The sequence below is a fragment of the Cibotium barometz genome, chromosome 33 (genome assembly GCF_041138505.1).
Source record: "Cibotium barometz isolate CiBa-2024 chromosome 33, ASM4113850v1, whole genome shotgun sequence".
Taxonomy (NCBI): Eukaryota; Viridiplantae; Streptophyta; class Polypodiopsida; order Cyatheales; family Cibotiaceae; genus Cibotium; species Cibotium barometz.
Genome location: NC_141078.1, coordinates 46884398 through 46898285, shown reverse-complemented (window position 1 = coordinate 46898285; position 13888 = coordinate 46884398). Strand labels below are relative to the sequence as shown.

At 43.4% G+C, this 13888-nt stretch overlaps 1 protein-coding gene across 4 annotated transcripts; it reads right to left on the bottom strand.

Annotated features, from left to right (window-relative positions):
* Positions 1 to 791: 791 nt before the first annotated feature.
* Positions 792 to 11881, bottom strand: LOC147619654 (Ribosome recycling factor). Of its 4 annotated transcripts, none has more exons than XM_086773337.1 (8): positions 11601 to 11881; positions 2525 to 2662; positions 2128 to 2246; positions 1944 to 2035; positions 1815 to 1836; positions 1638 to 1706; positions 1333 to 1401; positions 792 to 1237 (listed from the first exon to the last, which is right to left on the bottom strand). In XM_086773337.1, exons 1-8 carry the CDS (start codon positions 11809 to 11811, stop codon positions 1157 to 1159), a joined length of 801 nt encoding a protein of 266 aa, XP_086629463.1. In that variant the 5' UTR covers positions 11812 to 11881; the 3' UTR covers positions 792 to 1156. The 4 variants fall into 4 exon arrangements, 3 of the variants coding, with proteins under 3 accessions (XP_086629463.1, XP_086629464.1, XP_086629465.1); XM_086773338.1 differs by lacking the exon at positions 11601 to 11881 and adding an exon at positions 2745 to 2875; XR_015261881.1 differs by having other exon boundaries at positions 1174 to 1237; positions 1333 to 1407.
* Between the last annotated feature and the right edge of the window lie 2007 nt (positions 11882 to 13888).

Here is a 13888-nt window from a genome sequence, read left to right as displayed (position 1 = left end):
TAACAATATACATGAAGCAGATGAATGAGGCATACTTTCAAGAGCCCCCCAACTCCTAACAACATACATGAAAGCTTTTCAATTGCAGTAAATTGTGGACAATGCCGCCATTTACGCATTCTTGACGCTTTCAACCTCTGAACAAGCTTTGGACCTATGAACAAGCTTCATAGGGAACATGACACCTTTTGTGAGGAGACTTTATCTATGTGGAGGGTAATTTTGCACTTCATGGCAAGGGACTTGTGTCTACGCCGAGAGTAAGTAGTTTGGATAAGTGAGGCTAGGGATTTTGGTCCACACCCATATTCAAAACATGGTATTACAATTGACCTAGAGCCGTGATGTCTATACCCGAAATGACTATCCATTACAAGCTAAATGACAGCAAGATTGTCCAACACATTCTTATGCATAGCATACTTGCATGCCTAGAACTATTTTCAAATGAACTAAATGATTGGCATACTGCTCGAAAATTTTTTTTATGAAAGTTACAATGATATCTAATCAAAGAATGGAGGACCTTATACAATTCTATGGGCTTCTATGTTGGGGTGCAGTATGTGCAAGGTTTAACGGACGAGAGAGATCTCATTGGAAGCACTCAATCTCGCACAAACCTATCTTGGCAGAGGATTTTTTACAAGTTACATTGAATCATATTGAGCCGGTTGTCCTAGCATGCCTTGTGGTCAATGAGTTTGGGGATAGCTTCACTCCTAAAGTTCATTGTACATAAGACTGAAGAAACCTTGACTTATGGAAAGAGACTGACCATCATGCGAAACTTTGAAAAAAATGACTTACTTGCATTTGAAGGCATCATTAAATATCCTGTTGAAACTTGAACATTGAACCCCTTTCAAAGAAGAAAGCACTACCTTGACTGATGCTGGTTTATATTTGAGCTTTGCTAAGATCCTAAGCTAGGGGTTACGGTGTTAATTAACCTACATTAATGAAGAGGCCAAAAAGAGAATAACCAGGAATTCAAAAATAAACAATGAAACAAAACATTGTAGAAGTTGATCATGATTGTGTAAGGCCGGCTCAGAACTAGAACTCAGATTGCTGTTGGGCTCGCCAATTGTGCATCCTCTTTAGTCCCCAATTTCCTTTTTGGGTAAATGGGAGGGGGGAACAATGATGTTCATTACGAAAGCATCATGTCCTTCTCTTTTGCCTTGCAGTTATCATCCACCGTCTTCACAAACTTTTTTGTCAATTCTTCTATCTGCCAGGCACCCAAAAGGTAGCACTTTAATGCTTGGATAACCCTTTCAATCAGCTTCACCAACTTTGGCTCTACAACCTAGATTCGAAACATACCTCTTTCTCGCGGCGTTTGATATCGTCTTTAGATACACTTCCAGTGGACTTCTTTATTGCATCCATTGCCTAGTTCTCAAAAAGATTAATAACCACAAGTCAATTTTGTTAAATGCAAAGCACTTCAAAAGCTACTTCTCGGCTTAACCAGCTAAAAAAGCACAGGGCAAGGGCAAGGGCAACTTGGCTGCAAGCCATAATAGCCCAAAACGAGACAACCATACTTCAACTAGCCAATCGGAAGGCTTAAGCTAGCTAGCAAACTGAAAGATTGGAAGAAATGACAAAGCAAGACAAGATCCTACAGTCTGTCTGGCTCTTCGTATGCTCATCTTAGCTGTCTCTGCCGCCTTTCCAACCACTTTGATCATTGTCTGCATGTCATATGCTGGTGATGGTAAGAGCCAGAGTGTGAGTCATTTGACAATATGAGAATCTGATGAAAACCTCAAGCCACCTGGAAGTCAGAGAGAAAAGCTAACCTCCATGTATTCCTTCGTAGGCCTGTAAAAAAACCACAAAATTCTCAACAAAAAACCTTCTGTAATTACACCTGAGAGCATGCATTAAAAAATAACCAAGGGAGCATATTTACAGTAATATCAACATACTTTGGTACTGGAACAGTGATAATATCTCCTTCAGAAGCAGGATTTAGTTTCAAAGGGGATGAACGAATTCCACGTTCAACACACTTCACAATCTAGCAACCCACAAAAAAGAAAACGCTTTTAAGCATGCAAACGCCTGGCCACAACCTAAGACTGAATAAAGTAGACCTGGACAAAACCTTACAGCAGAGTCAAATGGTGTAACACGTAGTTTCTCATTGTCCACAACTGTTACGGCAGCAACATGCGTTAAAGGAGAGCGTATCCCATTGTTGTCTACTACAGTCACGTGATCCAGCATGCCTGCATATCAGTAAAGCTTTTAGACCATATTTCACACCTAGATTTCAGCCAATGGTGTAGCCTAGTGATGTGCATTTGCGGCTGGGAAGGCCCAAGTTCAAATCCCCACCAAGCTCCCCGGCAGCATCCAGCCATTTGCCACCATAATTGTTCCACCTTTGGGTGGGAGACCAAGCCACCTTCTTCCTTCTGGTGGGCTTGAGTCGCTACTGTAGAAGGATCTACTCAAGAAAAAAAAGACATCTAGACTTCATCCACAATGAAACGACGAAATTTACCTGTAGAAACCCTTCCTGTGCGAAGCTTACTAAGCTCCCGTGAGAGAGCATCTAATGCTGCTTCCATCTGTTTCACAGTATTCTCCTTGACACTCGGATAAACGTCCTCGTACACAATGGATGAATCCTCATCACCCTCTAAACAAAAACCAATCAAGAGTCATGTCCCACCTTATTTACAACTCACATTTGTAGAAGAATGCAACTCATGATATCCTACCAAATACAAAGAGATAGACCTCAGGCTTTGCGGCATTGTTACAAGACCTGCCCAAGGCATGTCTTGGCCATTTTCTCTGTGCCATTCCAGCCATGTGCTTGGTGTACTCTCTCTCTTTAAGAGTGCATGCATAACGCAACATATGTAAAGTCCTTCCCTAAATCTCCCTAAACACAGCTGAGAACCAAGGTTAGTCCGGGACCAAAACATGAAGGAACAAGCTATCTCATCTCCCAACCTTAGAATCAATACTTCGATCCCCCCCCCCCCCCCCCCCCCGAGCCAAGGCCTAGGGCTCCAGCACAATCCCATACGCCCGTGTCTAACTCCGGCTTCCCATACCACCGAATCCCACCTGTAGGCCTTCGACACGCCAACCTACATACTCCCATGTGCATGGCATGAACATGTCTACTCTCTTGGTCCAAGCCAAACCTTCAATGATGCATCTGCACAACTGTGTCTGATAATAACACAAGCTCACTTGTAATAAGTACGCCATATGTTTTATCAATCCATGAACCCTAGCCAAGTATTAACCTATTAATCCCTAATCTTGGCCCCCTAAACCCCACCGGATTAGTCCCTAATCCATATATTAGTGTCCAAGTATATAACATCCTTCCCCCCTTCAAGCCTTTACTCTCGTGTAAAGCGATTTGAGAAAGTCTCACTAGAACTCTAATCTTGAGAGATTAAGCTGTCAATATCCTCCCACGATCATTAATCAAAGACAAGCCCCAAACGAGCTCTCTATCTCTGAAATCTTGCTCACAACATCAAAAACAATCCAAATGGATTCTCTGACTCTAAAGCCTCAATGTAAACTCCAAATCTCACAAAAACAATCGACGGATACCCCAATCTCAATAAGTCTCACCACTTCCCTCACTCAAAAAGTCTCATAGCATCTGAATCCTTAGAGTCAGTTCCAATCAATTACCTATCCATATTCGGATATTTGAAGCACTCAGATGTCATCTTGCGGAAGCCATGGTTCCATAGGAAGAGTGCTATTATCCAGATTCCCGAGAGGACTATTTCTTTTAAGCATAAGAATAAGGATATCACTATTGTAGCAAAGAAGAAGGGAGATACCATCCCTATTGTATCCCATGTATCTATTTCCAAAGCAATAAAGTCTTCCATCCTCGCCTATATGATCTTTGTAAAGGATAGGAGTAAAGACTCAATGAAAGATCTGAACTCTCTTGAGAGGGAGAGATTACAATTTCTAGAGGGATACAAGGATTGTTTCACAAATGTTATTCCAAGAGAGTTGCCTCTTGAGTGACCAGAGGATCATGTGATAGAGTTGATTCCAAGGAGTTCACCCCCGAATCGACCTCCTTACCGTGTGAGTGCAATACAACAAGAAGAGATTATGACACAAGTACAAGACTTGCTCCTTTTGTTCTCCAGTGCTTCTACAACAGAAGAAGGATGGCTCATTCCGCATGTGCATGGACTACACAACCTTGAACGAGATTACAATCAAGAATCGGTTTCCTATACGAAGGGTTGATGATATATTAGATCGGCTAGAAGGTGCGGCATTCTTTAGTCGGATTGACTTGAAGAGTGGCCATCATTAGATTCGGATCCAGTACCACTTTCGGATTGTATGAGTATTTGGTGATGCCCTTTGGACTCTCCAAGAAATATAAGCAAATACTCTTGCTTGCAGAGATGGAGGGGGAGGGGAGGGGGACTCTTTCAATGAGTAAATTGGGACCCAAACTGTGTCGACTCTTATCTCTTCTCTCTCTCTCTCTCTTCTATACTCTCTAGTGGAATTGCACAAACTCACAGGTATAAAGAAGGCTTTGTTGCGCGTTACGACGATCAACCTATTGCATGCTACATTGGTATCAGAGCTATAGGTTGTAACCCAACTTGGCTATCCTAAAGTGAGAGCATTCCGTGGATGGTAAAACTGCAAAGTCGAGAAAAACCACCTAGGCCTCCACAATGTCAGGAGAGACATCGTCACCAAGTTACAAGGAAGATATTGAAGAAAAGTTCTACAAGGAAGACAACTCCTAAAGAAACACTTCCGCCAAGCAATCTTGGAGCAAAACAGGTAGCTACGGCAACCAATTGAAGCCAAAGAAGAAGAAGAAGCACAAGAAAAAAAAGCTAAAGAAGAGACTGAAAAAGCCAAAGCGGCAGCTGAAAAAGCCAAAAGAGCTCTCAGAATTGGAAAAATTATTCCTTCTCATGGAGCAACAACGTAACAAAGAACGGCAAGCCAAAGAAGCTCGTCGTGAGGATGAACGAAGGACTGAGAACACTAAATGCAAGGATGAAGAAGAACGAAAGCAAGCAGACCAAGCTACCCAAGAAAGGCTTAACCCTGAGGCTATGCAACTCCAAAATCAGCAGTTGATAGCCGCTATGTAGGCAAATGTATTCTCTCTTCTCCCTACACTGGCACACCAAGGCGCAAGTTCCTCCACTACCCGAACCACCACCGTCATATGAGCTCAACCGAATTTCAAAAAGTATGATGGTAAGTGTGATCATGCTTCAGTATTGCAATTCATTCATCAATTTGTCGCATATTTTCTATTGGTTAAGCTTTCACATCCACAAGATCGAGTCCACTTGGCGGCACCTCACCTTTCCGACAAAACGGTCACTTGGTGGCAGCATTGGTCAACTCTACATGTAGACCCGTTCACAAGGGCTCCACTATATGTATAGGACACCTTTGTGTCCGACCTAAAGAAAAGGCTTCTCCCTCCATAGTACATGACCAACCTTGAGGATGAGTTCTACAAGCTCTCCCAACATGGGTCACCCATGCTAACTTACTCTAATAAAGTAATCACGTCAGCACAACAGTTAGGTATATCCGAGGAGGATAAATTGAAACAATTCATTAGAGGTTTGAATACTCGTCACGTGCACACCCAATAGGTGTACAAGTGAGGAGGATAAATTGAAACAATTCATTAGAGATTTGAGTACTCGTCACATGCACACCTAGTAGGTGTACAAGTGAGGAGGATAAATTGAAACAATTCATTAGAGGTTTGAATACTTGTCACATGCACACCTAGTAGGTGTACTAGTGACATGGCATTTTAGGCATTCATAAGCATTAAGAAGGTATTCATGCGCATTAAGCAAAGGCCTTCAAGCATTATCCAAGCATTCAAGCATTTATCACAGCATGTACTGCAGTGTATGGGACTGTTTCAGTACCAACAGCATCACATAAGTCATCATGAGCATTTAAGGCATGTAAACATCAGGTCGTGGACTGTGGTCAACAGCCAACAGAGCCTGGTCAGCAGCCAACAGCAATACTAGAGCATTTAATGAAGTCATGAGGTCCCAGATGACTGGCCGACAACAGCATAGACAACTGACCAGCAGCATAACGCATATATAAGGCAGCACACCATTCATTCAGTGGAGCATCTCAGCATCTGGCCTCTTCTCAGCGTTTCCTTCCTAGGGAGCAAGGGGAGTCAACAGTTCGACATCCAGCATATTCAGCATACAGTAAGCATTCAGTTGAATTCCCAAAATTAGGACCAACCATAAAATCTCGAACAAATTCTATGCCCTGAATCACTAATTTAGCACCCTGACCTTCAAACTTGATGCTCGTGCTGAATCCCTCAACCTTCTTGTCTACCGAAGTCGAGACGAAATGGGCTCACCGAGTGGCCTGTTCTGTGACCACATCCTCCGTGCTGCCCCTATCAAACAAGACAACGACTCTCTAGCCACCTATGTAGCCAACGCTCTTGAGAAATTCGTTGCGCTTATACTCCTGGTCTTGGGCACCCTTCTGCTCATCTTCGAGCTCTTGGCTGATGATTGCACCGAGTAAAGAACTAGGATTCGAAGAACCAAGGACAACCGTAGGGGTTTGTGTGGGAGGCTGGGCTCACCACGGAAGCCATGGAGGTTGGGGTGATCGTATGTGGAGTGGTAGTGTTCTTTGGACAATGTGTCCTTTTGAGTGACAAAAGAAACACCTACCCTCCTCCGTGTACTGAGCTGTCTCCTCAGCACTCAATTTCCCACCAGTCTTGCCTGCCTAAGCTTTCTAATCTGGAGTAAACTTGGGTGCATTAGCCGAGTTCTTAGAGCCAAAGGCTCCCATGCTCTGTCCTAGGGAAGATCTCATTTGGTTCTTGCCTTTTCCCCCGAGGTGGTAGTGGAAGGCTAAGAAGTCTTGGCTTTCAACCATTGTACTTCATTTCAACACTTTGCACAAGAAAGAGTGCATCCTCGAAGGTGGCTGGCCTAAATATACGCACTTATCCACTGGATTTGCGTATCCAAGCCATAAAGGAACTGCCCTTTCTTGTCCTTGTCAGATATGCCCAATTGCAAACACAAGTTAGAAATCTTATTGGCAAACTGTAGGACTAGTTGCGCGTCAAAACGCGTCTCCCTGAACTCGTCTTTGAGTCACTCAAGGTAATGGGGCAGTAGAAACCATTGCTTAAGATCAAGGACAAACATGTCCCAAACATAAGCCACTAATCTGGTGTGGACATGAGCCCACTGGTCCACCAAGGAATGGCCTCACCTTCCAAGTACCAACTAGCCAAGATCACTCTATCAGTATCATTCTTTCTAACTGCAACAAAATAAGCTTCAAATTGATGCAACCAAGAATAAAGAGTTGTGGGACCGGTCTTACCATTATACTTACCAAAGTTCATCTTTTCAGGAGGGTGACTCCAAGAAGTAGCTGGTGTCACTCTTGCATCCAAAACTGCAAGAAATCTTTCGTGTTTCACATGTCGCCTGGCATCTTCTTGCGCAGCAACACAGAATGCTGCTGCACGGTCTTCTATCAAAATCGAATCTCCATTTTCGCATCTGCAACTTGAGGGTCAACTCGACTATGGCCGTAACCCTTCAAAAGGGTCATTCAATAGAGGATCTGTTGTTAAGATGTTGTCAAGATCTGGGAAACAGAAGGAGAGGAAGGAGATGAAGAAAAAGGGGCTAAAAAACGGGTGAGCTCTTCCAAGGCCAAGACCTGCCCATTCTACTCTTCCAATTTAGTGCCCTGTTCTGCCATTGCTCGCATCATCTGTAGGAACATATCATGCACACTCATGTCTGCCGCCCTCGAATGACTACCTCCTGTTCTTCTTTCGAAGTTCGTCGTTCTCTCTTCGTCGAAGCTTGCCATAGCGAGAAAATGCACTTCCATTTAGAAGCGCAATCTGACCATCCACTATGCATATGGGAGACTTCCGGAGGCTTCCAAAGACTAAAAACCAACCGTCCTTCTAGGGACAGGAATCACAACGAAAGGAGTGGTTCGCCAGAGTCTAGAAACCAACAACACAAGTGAAAAGAATTCTTTCTTTTTTTCTGGTTTTCCAACTAAATCTTCACACTTGAAGAAGACTCTGACACCAATATAACATGCGAAAGCTCGATGGAAGAATCGATAACTTCAATGCTCAAAATTCAGCAATCATTTGCGACAAAGATAATGCACAATATAGAGAGATATATACAAAAATAGAGACACAAAGAGAGAGGGAGGGCATAGTCACAAGGGAACGTCGTTCCAAGCTCTTGGAACGGGGGAACGCGTTCCATAGAGATAGCCGTTCCCGTTCCCGTTCCAAAATGGCACCGCAGACCATGTAAGAAATATAAGTGAACTATGTATCATGTAGAACACACCTATGCATTATCATGGCCACTACTGAGATGGTTTGAGGTTCTTTCTTTACTATGCCTCTTTCCAAAGCATTTACAGATATATAAAGTACATTTATAAACACATTTATGCAATGATGTGGCGTTCCCGATTCCGTTCCCTTTTATTCAAGCTTTTCGTTCCCGTTCCAAACAGTCATCCGTTCCCCAAAACGTTCCCGTTCCCTTGTGACTATGAGGGAGGGAGAAGAGAACACTGTATTGGGTCTCGAATACCCTCTGTAGGACTCCCACCACAAATGGTGTATTTGCCAAGTGCTTTATTACAATGATGTAAATCTGTAAATTAAAGACTATTTCTTGACCTACACTTCTTCACCTTGGCTGAGCACTCCCCTTGGTTATCCTGGTCCTTGGATTGCACAAGTCCTTTGTGAATAATGAGATGAAGGGACTGTTTTTTGGTCTGAGTATCTATACCTCTAGTCATATGTTGGACGGCCTGCTTCTCAGGGTTCGTCCTATTATTTTATTTTCCACGACCTACAATAAGTGCCTTTTAAAGTCATCGTTTCACACTGGATAAAGGTTGGCCCTTCTACGCATGAACCTGGCTACCCCTGGATGACTAGGTGCTAGGTAGCACCTAGGCTGGCTGCTTGGTTGGGCTGGCCCATAGGCCCTGTCGGTTGCCTGGCCAAGCCCCTTGGGCTGGCCGACAGCCTACCCAACCCTTCCATGGGCTGTGGGTAAGGCCTGGGGCCTTCCTGGCCTCTCTTGGGCAGCCTAAGCATACCCAATGCCCCCATCAAGAGCACTATGCTCTCTTCTGGGATAGCCCTATGGACTGGATCCCATCTACAAGCAATTTTGCATGCTTCTATAGACGCCTAGTGTCAAGTCGCAAACCGAACACACAGATCATCTGACATCATTCCAGAGGGAGACTCAGAGTACGAACTGGCACTGTTTCATGTGCAGGACAATGCACACTTGACCTCGGATGCGTAGAGTGAAACCTTGGTTGACTCATCCCAGACTAGGCTCACATGGGACCAGTTTTCACTCCAAATCAGGCACCTTCTTGTTCAGATATGTCTAAGTGGCTGGCATCCAAGTGCAAGATGCACATGACAGTTGAACTAGCACTCTTCTATTAGGATGATACTGGAGACCTTGCTCTCATACACTCAAACCATCACATCTCAATGGCCCTAGTCCACACACATGCCAATGCTGAGCTCATCTACACATAGCCGCTTGGCACATTTGGCGAGCGCACTGAGATTATCGTGGAAAGTCTGCTCCCCCATCGGAGACCATTCAAGCTATATGAGTTGATCTCATCAATACCTAACTCTCTCATGTTCAAATAAGCGAGAAAATGCTACAATGCCATGTGTAGAGCTGAACTGACAAATGTGAGGACACTTGTCTCACTTTCATTCTCTTATTCGCCACATGTCACAAATCCAAAGGCCAAAAATTCCACAATCTTCAGCTCTAAAAATATCCGAGATGATAGATAATTTCATAATGGCGCTTTGGAGGAATACTTAATCTCTATCGAATTCCAGAAGTAATGACGTGAATAGAAATTCCATTGGAGATTGCCAAAAATAGCAACTTCTCCTAAAATTTAGGAGATGATCCCTTTGTGTTCCACCACATGAGAAATACCTGTAAGCATCATGTAGAAACTTGTTTCATTACTCGATCTCTCTCAAATTCTCAAGAGTTCGCCAGACATACTTTCCACTTAGCACTTAAGCTCCAAAGCTCATTTCTGTGTCCAAGGAACCGCCTGGACCATGCTACGAACACTTGGTCCTCTATATTGGATCCCCCATTTCCAAAGCTTGTATATTCTTGATCTTTTGGGCTTCCAAATCCCCTCCACACATGAACTCTGGAGATGCCCAAAATGGTGACAGCAGGGAGAGCCAAAGTGGTGGCTTGTTATGCATGACATGCCCTCCTTCTTGATGAAGAAGAGTCCGGTACACTACGTGCAAAAGCAGTGAGTCCTTTGCTTGATGCTCTAGGCATCCCCACATGGTTTATGAGCTCATGAATGAGCCACATGGGCTGGTTTACACGTTTATGAGTTCATGGACGAGCCACATGGACTGGCTTACAGGTTTATGTGCTTGTGGATGAGCCATATGGACTGTCATACAAGTTTATGCGCGTATGGAAGAGCCATGTGGGTTGTTATACATGTTTGTGCACCTATGGAAGGACCCATATTGGATGAAGGACAAGTTTATAGTTGTATATGGATTATCTGACATCTCCCATGGGGAAAGTAAGGACCTCAAAGCTTGTACATGTTATATTTCTCCTTGGATAATGAAATAATCCAAGAGGGGGGTCGTCCCATTCCGGCCTCTATGCAGTGTTATATGTGCAACTTTTATTTTCAGCTTTGTGGATTGTTTAATGGCTGTGATTAAATGCCGAAATGTTTAATTGTGCTCATGGTCAAGCGATCCCGTGCTTCCCGAGCGAGTTACAGTCCCCTTCCCTAGTCTCTCCGAGAACGGTTAGTCACGGAGGGAGCAAAGCCAAAAGGATGTATCCCACCTCTTGGCGATTTCTTTTAACTAATAGTAGGATACACACATATATATACACACGTACGTCGTACACACACATATATACAGTAATATATGTAGGTATATTGTACGACATATATACACACACGTGTGGGTGTGTATATATATGTATGTATATGTATATGTATATGTATATGTATGTATGAACATACATACACACACACACACACACACACATATGTATATATACACACACATAAATATACATATATATCAATAAGCGTGTGTGTGTGTGTGTGTGTGTGTGTGTGTGTGTGCACGCGCTCGCGTGTGTGTGTAAGCTCTTCTCTATCAACGCCCTTAGGCCTTGGCCACTAATCAAAGGCTTGAATGTTCTTTTTGAGATCAAATGCATGGATTCTTTGTTCAGCATCATGGAAACAAATCCTTGAATCTGCATATTTTCCTAAAGTGAATACAAGCCACCCTGCAAGCAACAATGCTTGCCGGAAGCGAAGCTCGCCTCAATCCTTATTAAAGCAAGCCCTAGCCATTCCTCTGCTTCTCAGGTCTGAACCCACTTAACTAAAGTAAACAAAAACAAAACAAAATTTTAATTCTTTTAAGATAGAGACAAGAAACGCACTTGATTTTTTGGGTTTGGCGTAGGAGCGCTGATCGATTGCGAAATGAGGCCGCCACGGGGCCAGCAGTGAGCCCTGATTTAGTGAGGCAAGCGAGCCTTCTTCTTCATCTTGGTTGGCGGCAGGTGGCAGAGGCAGTCGACGAGGAGGGTGTGCCACGTACCCGGTACTTATCACGCGGAGGCGCGGTAGCAGCCTCCTAACGAGCACCATGGCAGACACGACAACGGAGAGGAAAGGGCTTAGCTAGGGTTTTACAAGCCTGCACTCGGTTTGCATTTCAAACAAGAGTTTATATATGAGAGAGAGAGAGAGAGAGAGAGAGAGAGAGAGAGAAAGAGAGAGAGCGAAGCAAGGAAGAGAGAGAGTAGTGGGAGATATCTAAACATGTAAATCACCCAAAAAAAAAGGGCAATAAAGAGACGAATGAGAGGGGAGATAATAAACATGTTGTTTTTTAAAATTGATGAATCTCTTATATAAAATTTAAATATATTACTATAGCTTGTGCTTGTTAGCTGAAAAAATATTAAGTAACATTTCTCTCTTTCATTAAACCTATAGAGAAGATTCCCTACTACGAAAGTCATCACCTGACAAACAACCACCTAACTTGCTCCTTTAATAACAAGGACTCTTCCACATGAACCATTTGCGAATGACAGCACTGACTTTAATGACATCCTCCTCACATCGTGTGGGGAATCATATCCAAGGATTGCATGTTTGTGTAACAATGCCAAAGATCCACCTCACATCGTGTGTGTAACAATGCCAAAGATCCTTTCTTCAACATACTTCATCAATTTTATGAAGCTCTACCTAACGAGGCGTTCGATTTGGTGTCATACCTTGCCGATACAATGTCATGGGGACTTTGTGAAAGAGTTATGCAAGGTGCAACTTCCCATTGTGGGTGTGTTGGCTGCTTGTTTCAAATCGCCTCTGCGTTGGTGTTCAGTTTCGTGTCTTACCTGTTGATACGGAACATTGAATCTACATGTCTCTATGGAACTACATCCATCCTAAAGCATCACCAATTGTTGTGGATATTTCGTGCATGTGCTCCACAAAGTCAATATATCACAAGCGGTCCTATAACCATGGATTTGTTAATTGGTCTTAGGCACTAAGTCCTAGACTGAGAAGTTTCAAACTAACAACCAAGAAGATGTCATTATCATGTTGTCATTCACAAACTAGTACTACACCTTAAAGCTATTAGAGGGTAACTATTCCAAAGAATAGAGTGTCCTAGATGAGAAATCCAGAAACTTCAAGAGATCCTACATGGGAATACAACCTGGCATCCCATACCACCACTAGGGCACACCCCACATAAAACACATTGAGCATCTGGTCATGGATGGAATGGCCAGCTTCCCCCCACACAACCCCCAGCCTTGAAGCAAACGAATTCCCCTCTAAACACCAACCTCTAGACAATAAGGTTAAACCTTAGGTGAACTCAGAGCATTAGCCTAATCCGTGCAAAATCAAGGGATGAAAAATACCATCATACTTACACCCAATCCATGTTCCGATCAAAGAGCTATTCACATCACGGAACAAGTGTTTGGTGTAGTTCCATCTGGAACCCTGGCTTTCATGTAGTTAGGCTTTCATGTAGTTAGGCTCAACTAGCCATCCAAAAACCTAAGTATCCTTGAATATGAATAATACCATAAGATTGCCTAATGCCACATCCTGGGTTATATCAATCCCAACAAGATCATCTACCACCCAGTGGCTATCCGGATAACACCATGGTGAATCTTGATATTCATTAGGACTTGTTTGGGGTCTTCTTGGGCCCTTTTATTTGGACACTTAGTGAAATGCTTAAAATGCTAATCAAGCTTTGACCAAGCTAGTGACCTAGGCCTGAAAATGCATTTTTCCTTTTCTACAAAAAAGAAAATAGGCCAAAAGGTGATCTAATCATTAGATCTTCTGTCCTTGGGAAGGAATATGGACCTAACTGCCTTTTTGTCTTGTAGTGAAGTACCTTTCACAAAGAATGTTTGAAAATTTTTGTCACTTTGTTCCCTCCCGTTTTGGAGGTGCTGTAGATCCCTCTCTCTCTCTACACTCTCTCTCTAAAACGCGTTTAGGGTGTTTTACTTGGGTAAGGGCTTCTTTTTCTCTCTCTAGGAGCCATGGCCTGCAGATCTGGACCTCCTACTCCATCATCCTCTCCACCAGCTCTCATGGAAGAGCTCACCATCCCCTCTTGTGAAGGTACAGATCTACACATCCTTGCAAGCTGAAGCTCTCCATCTCCATCACT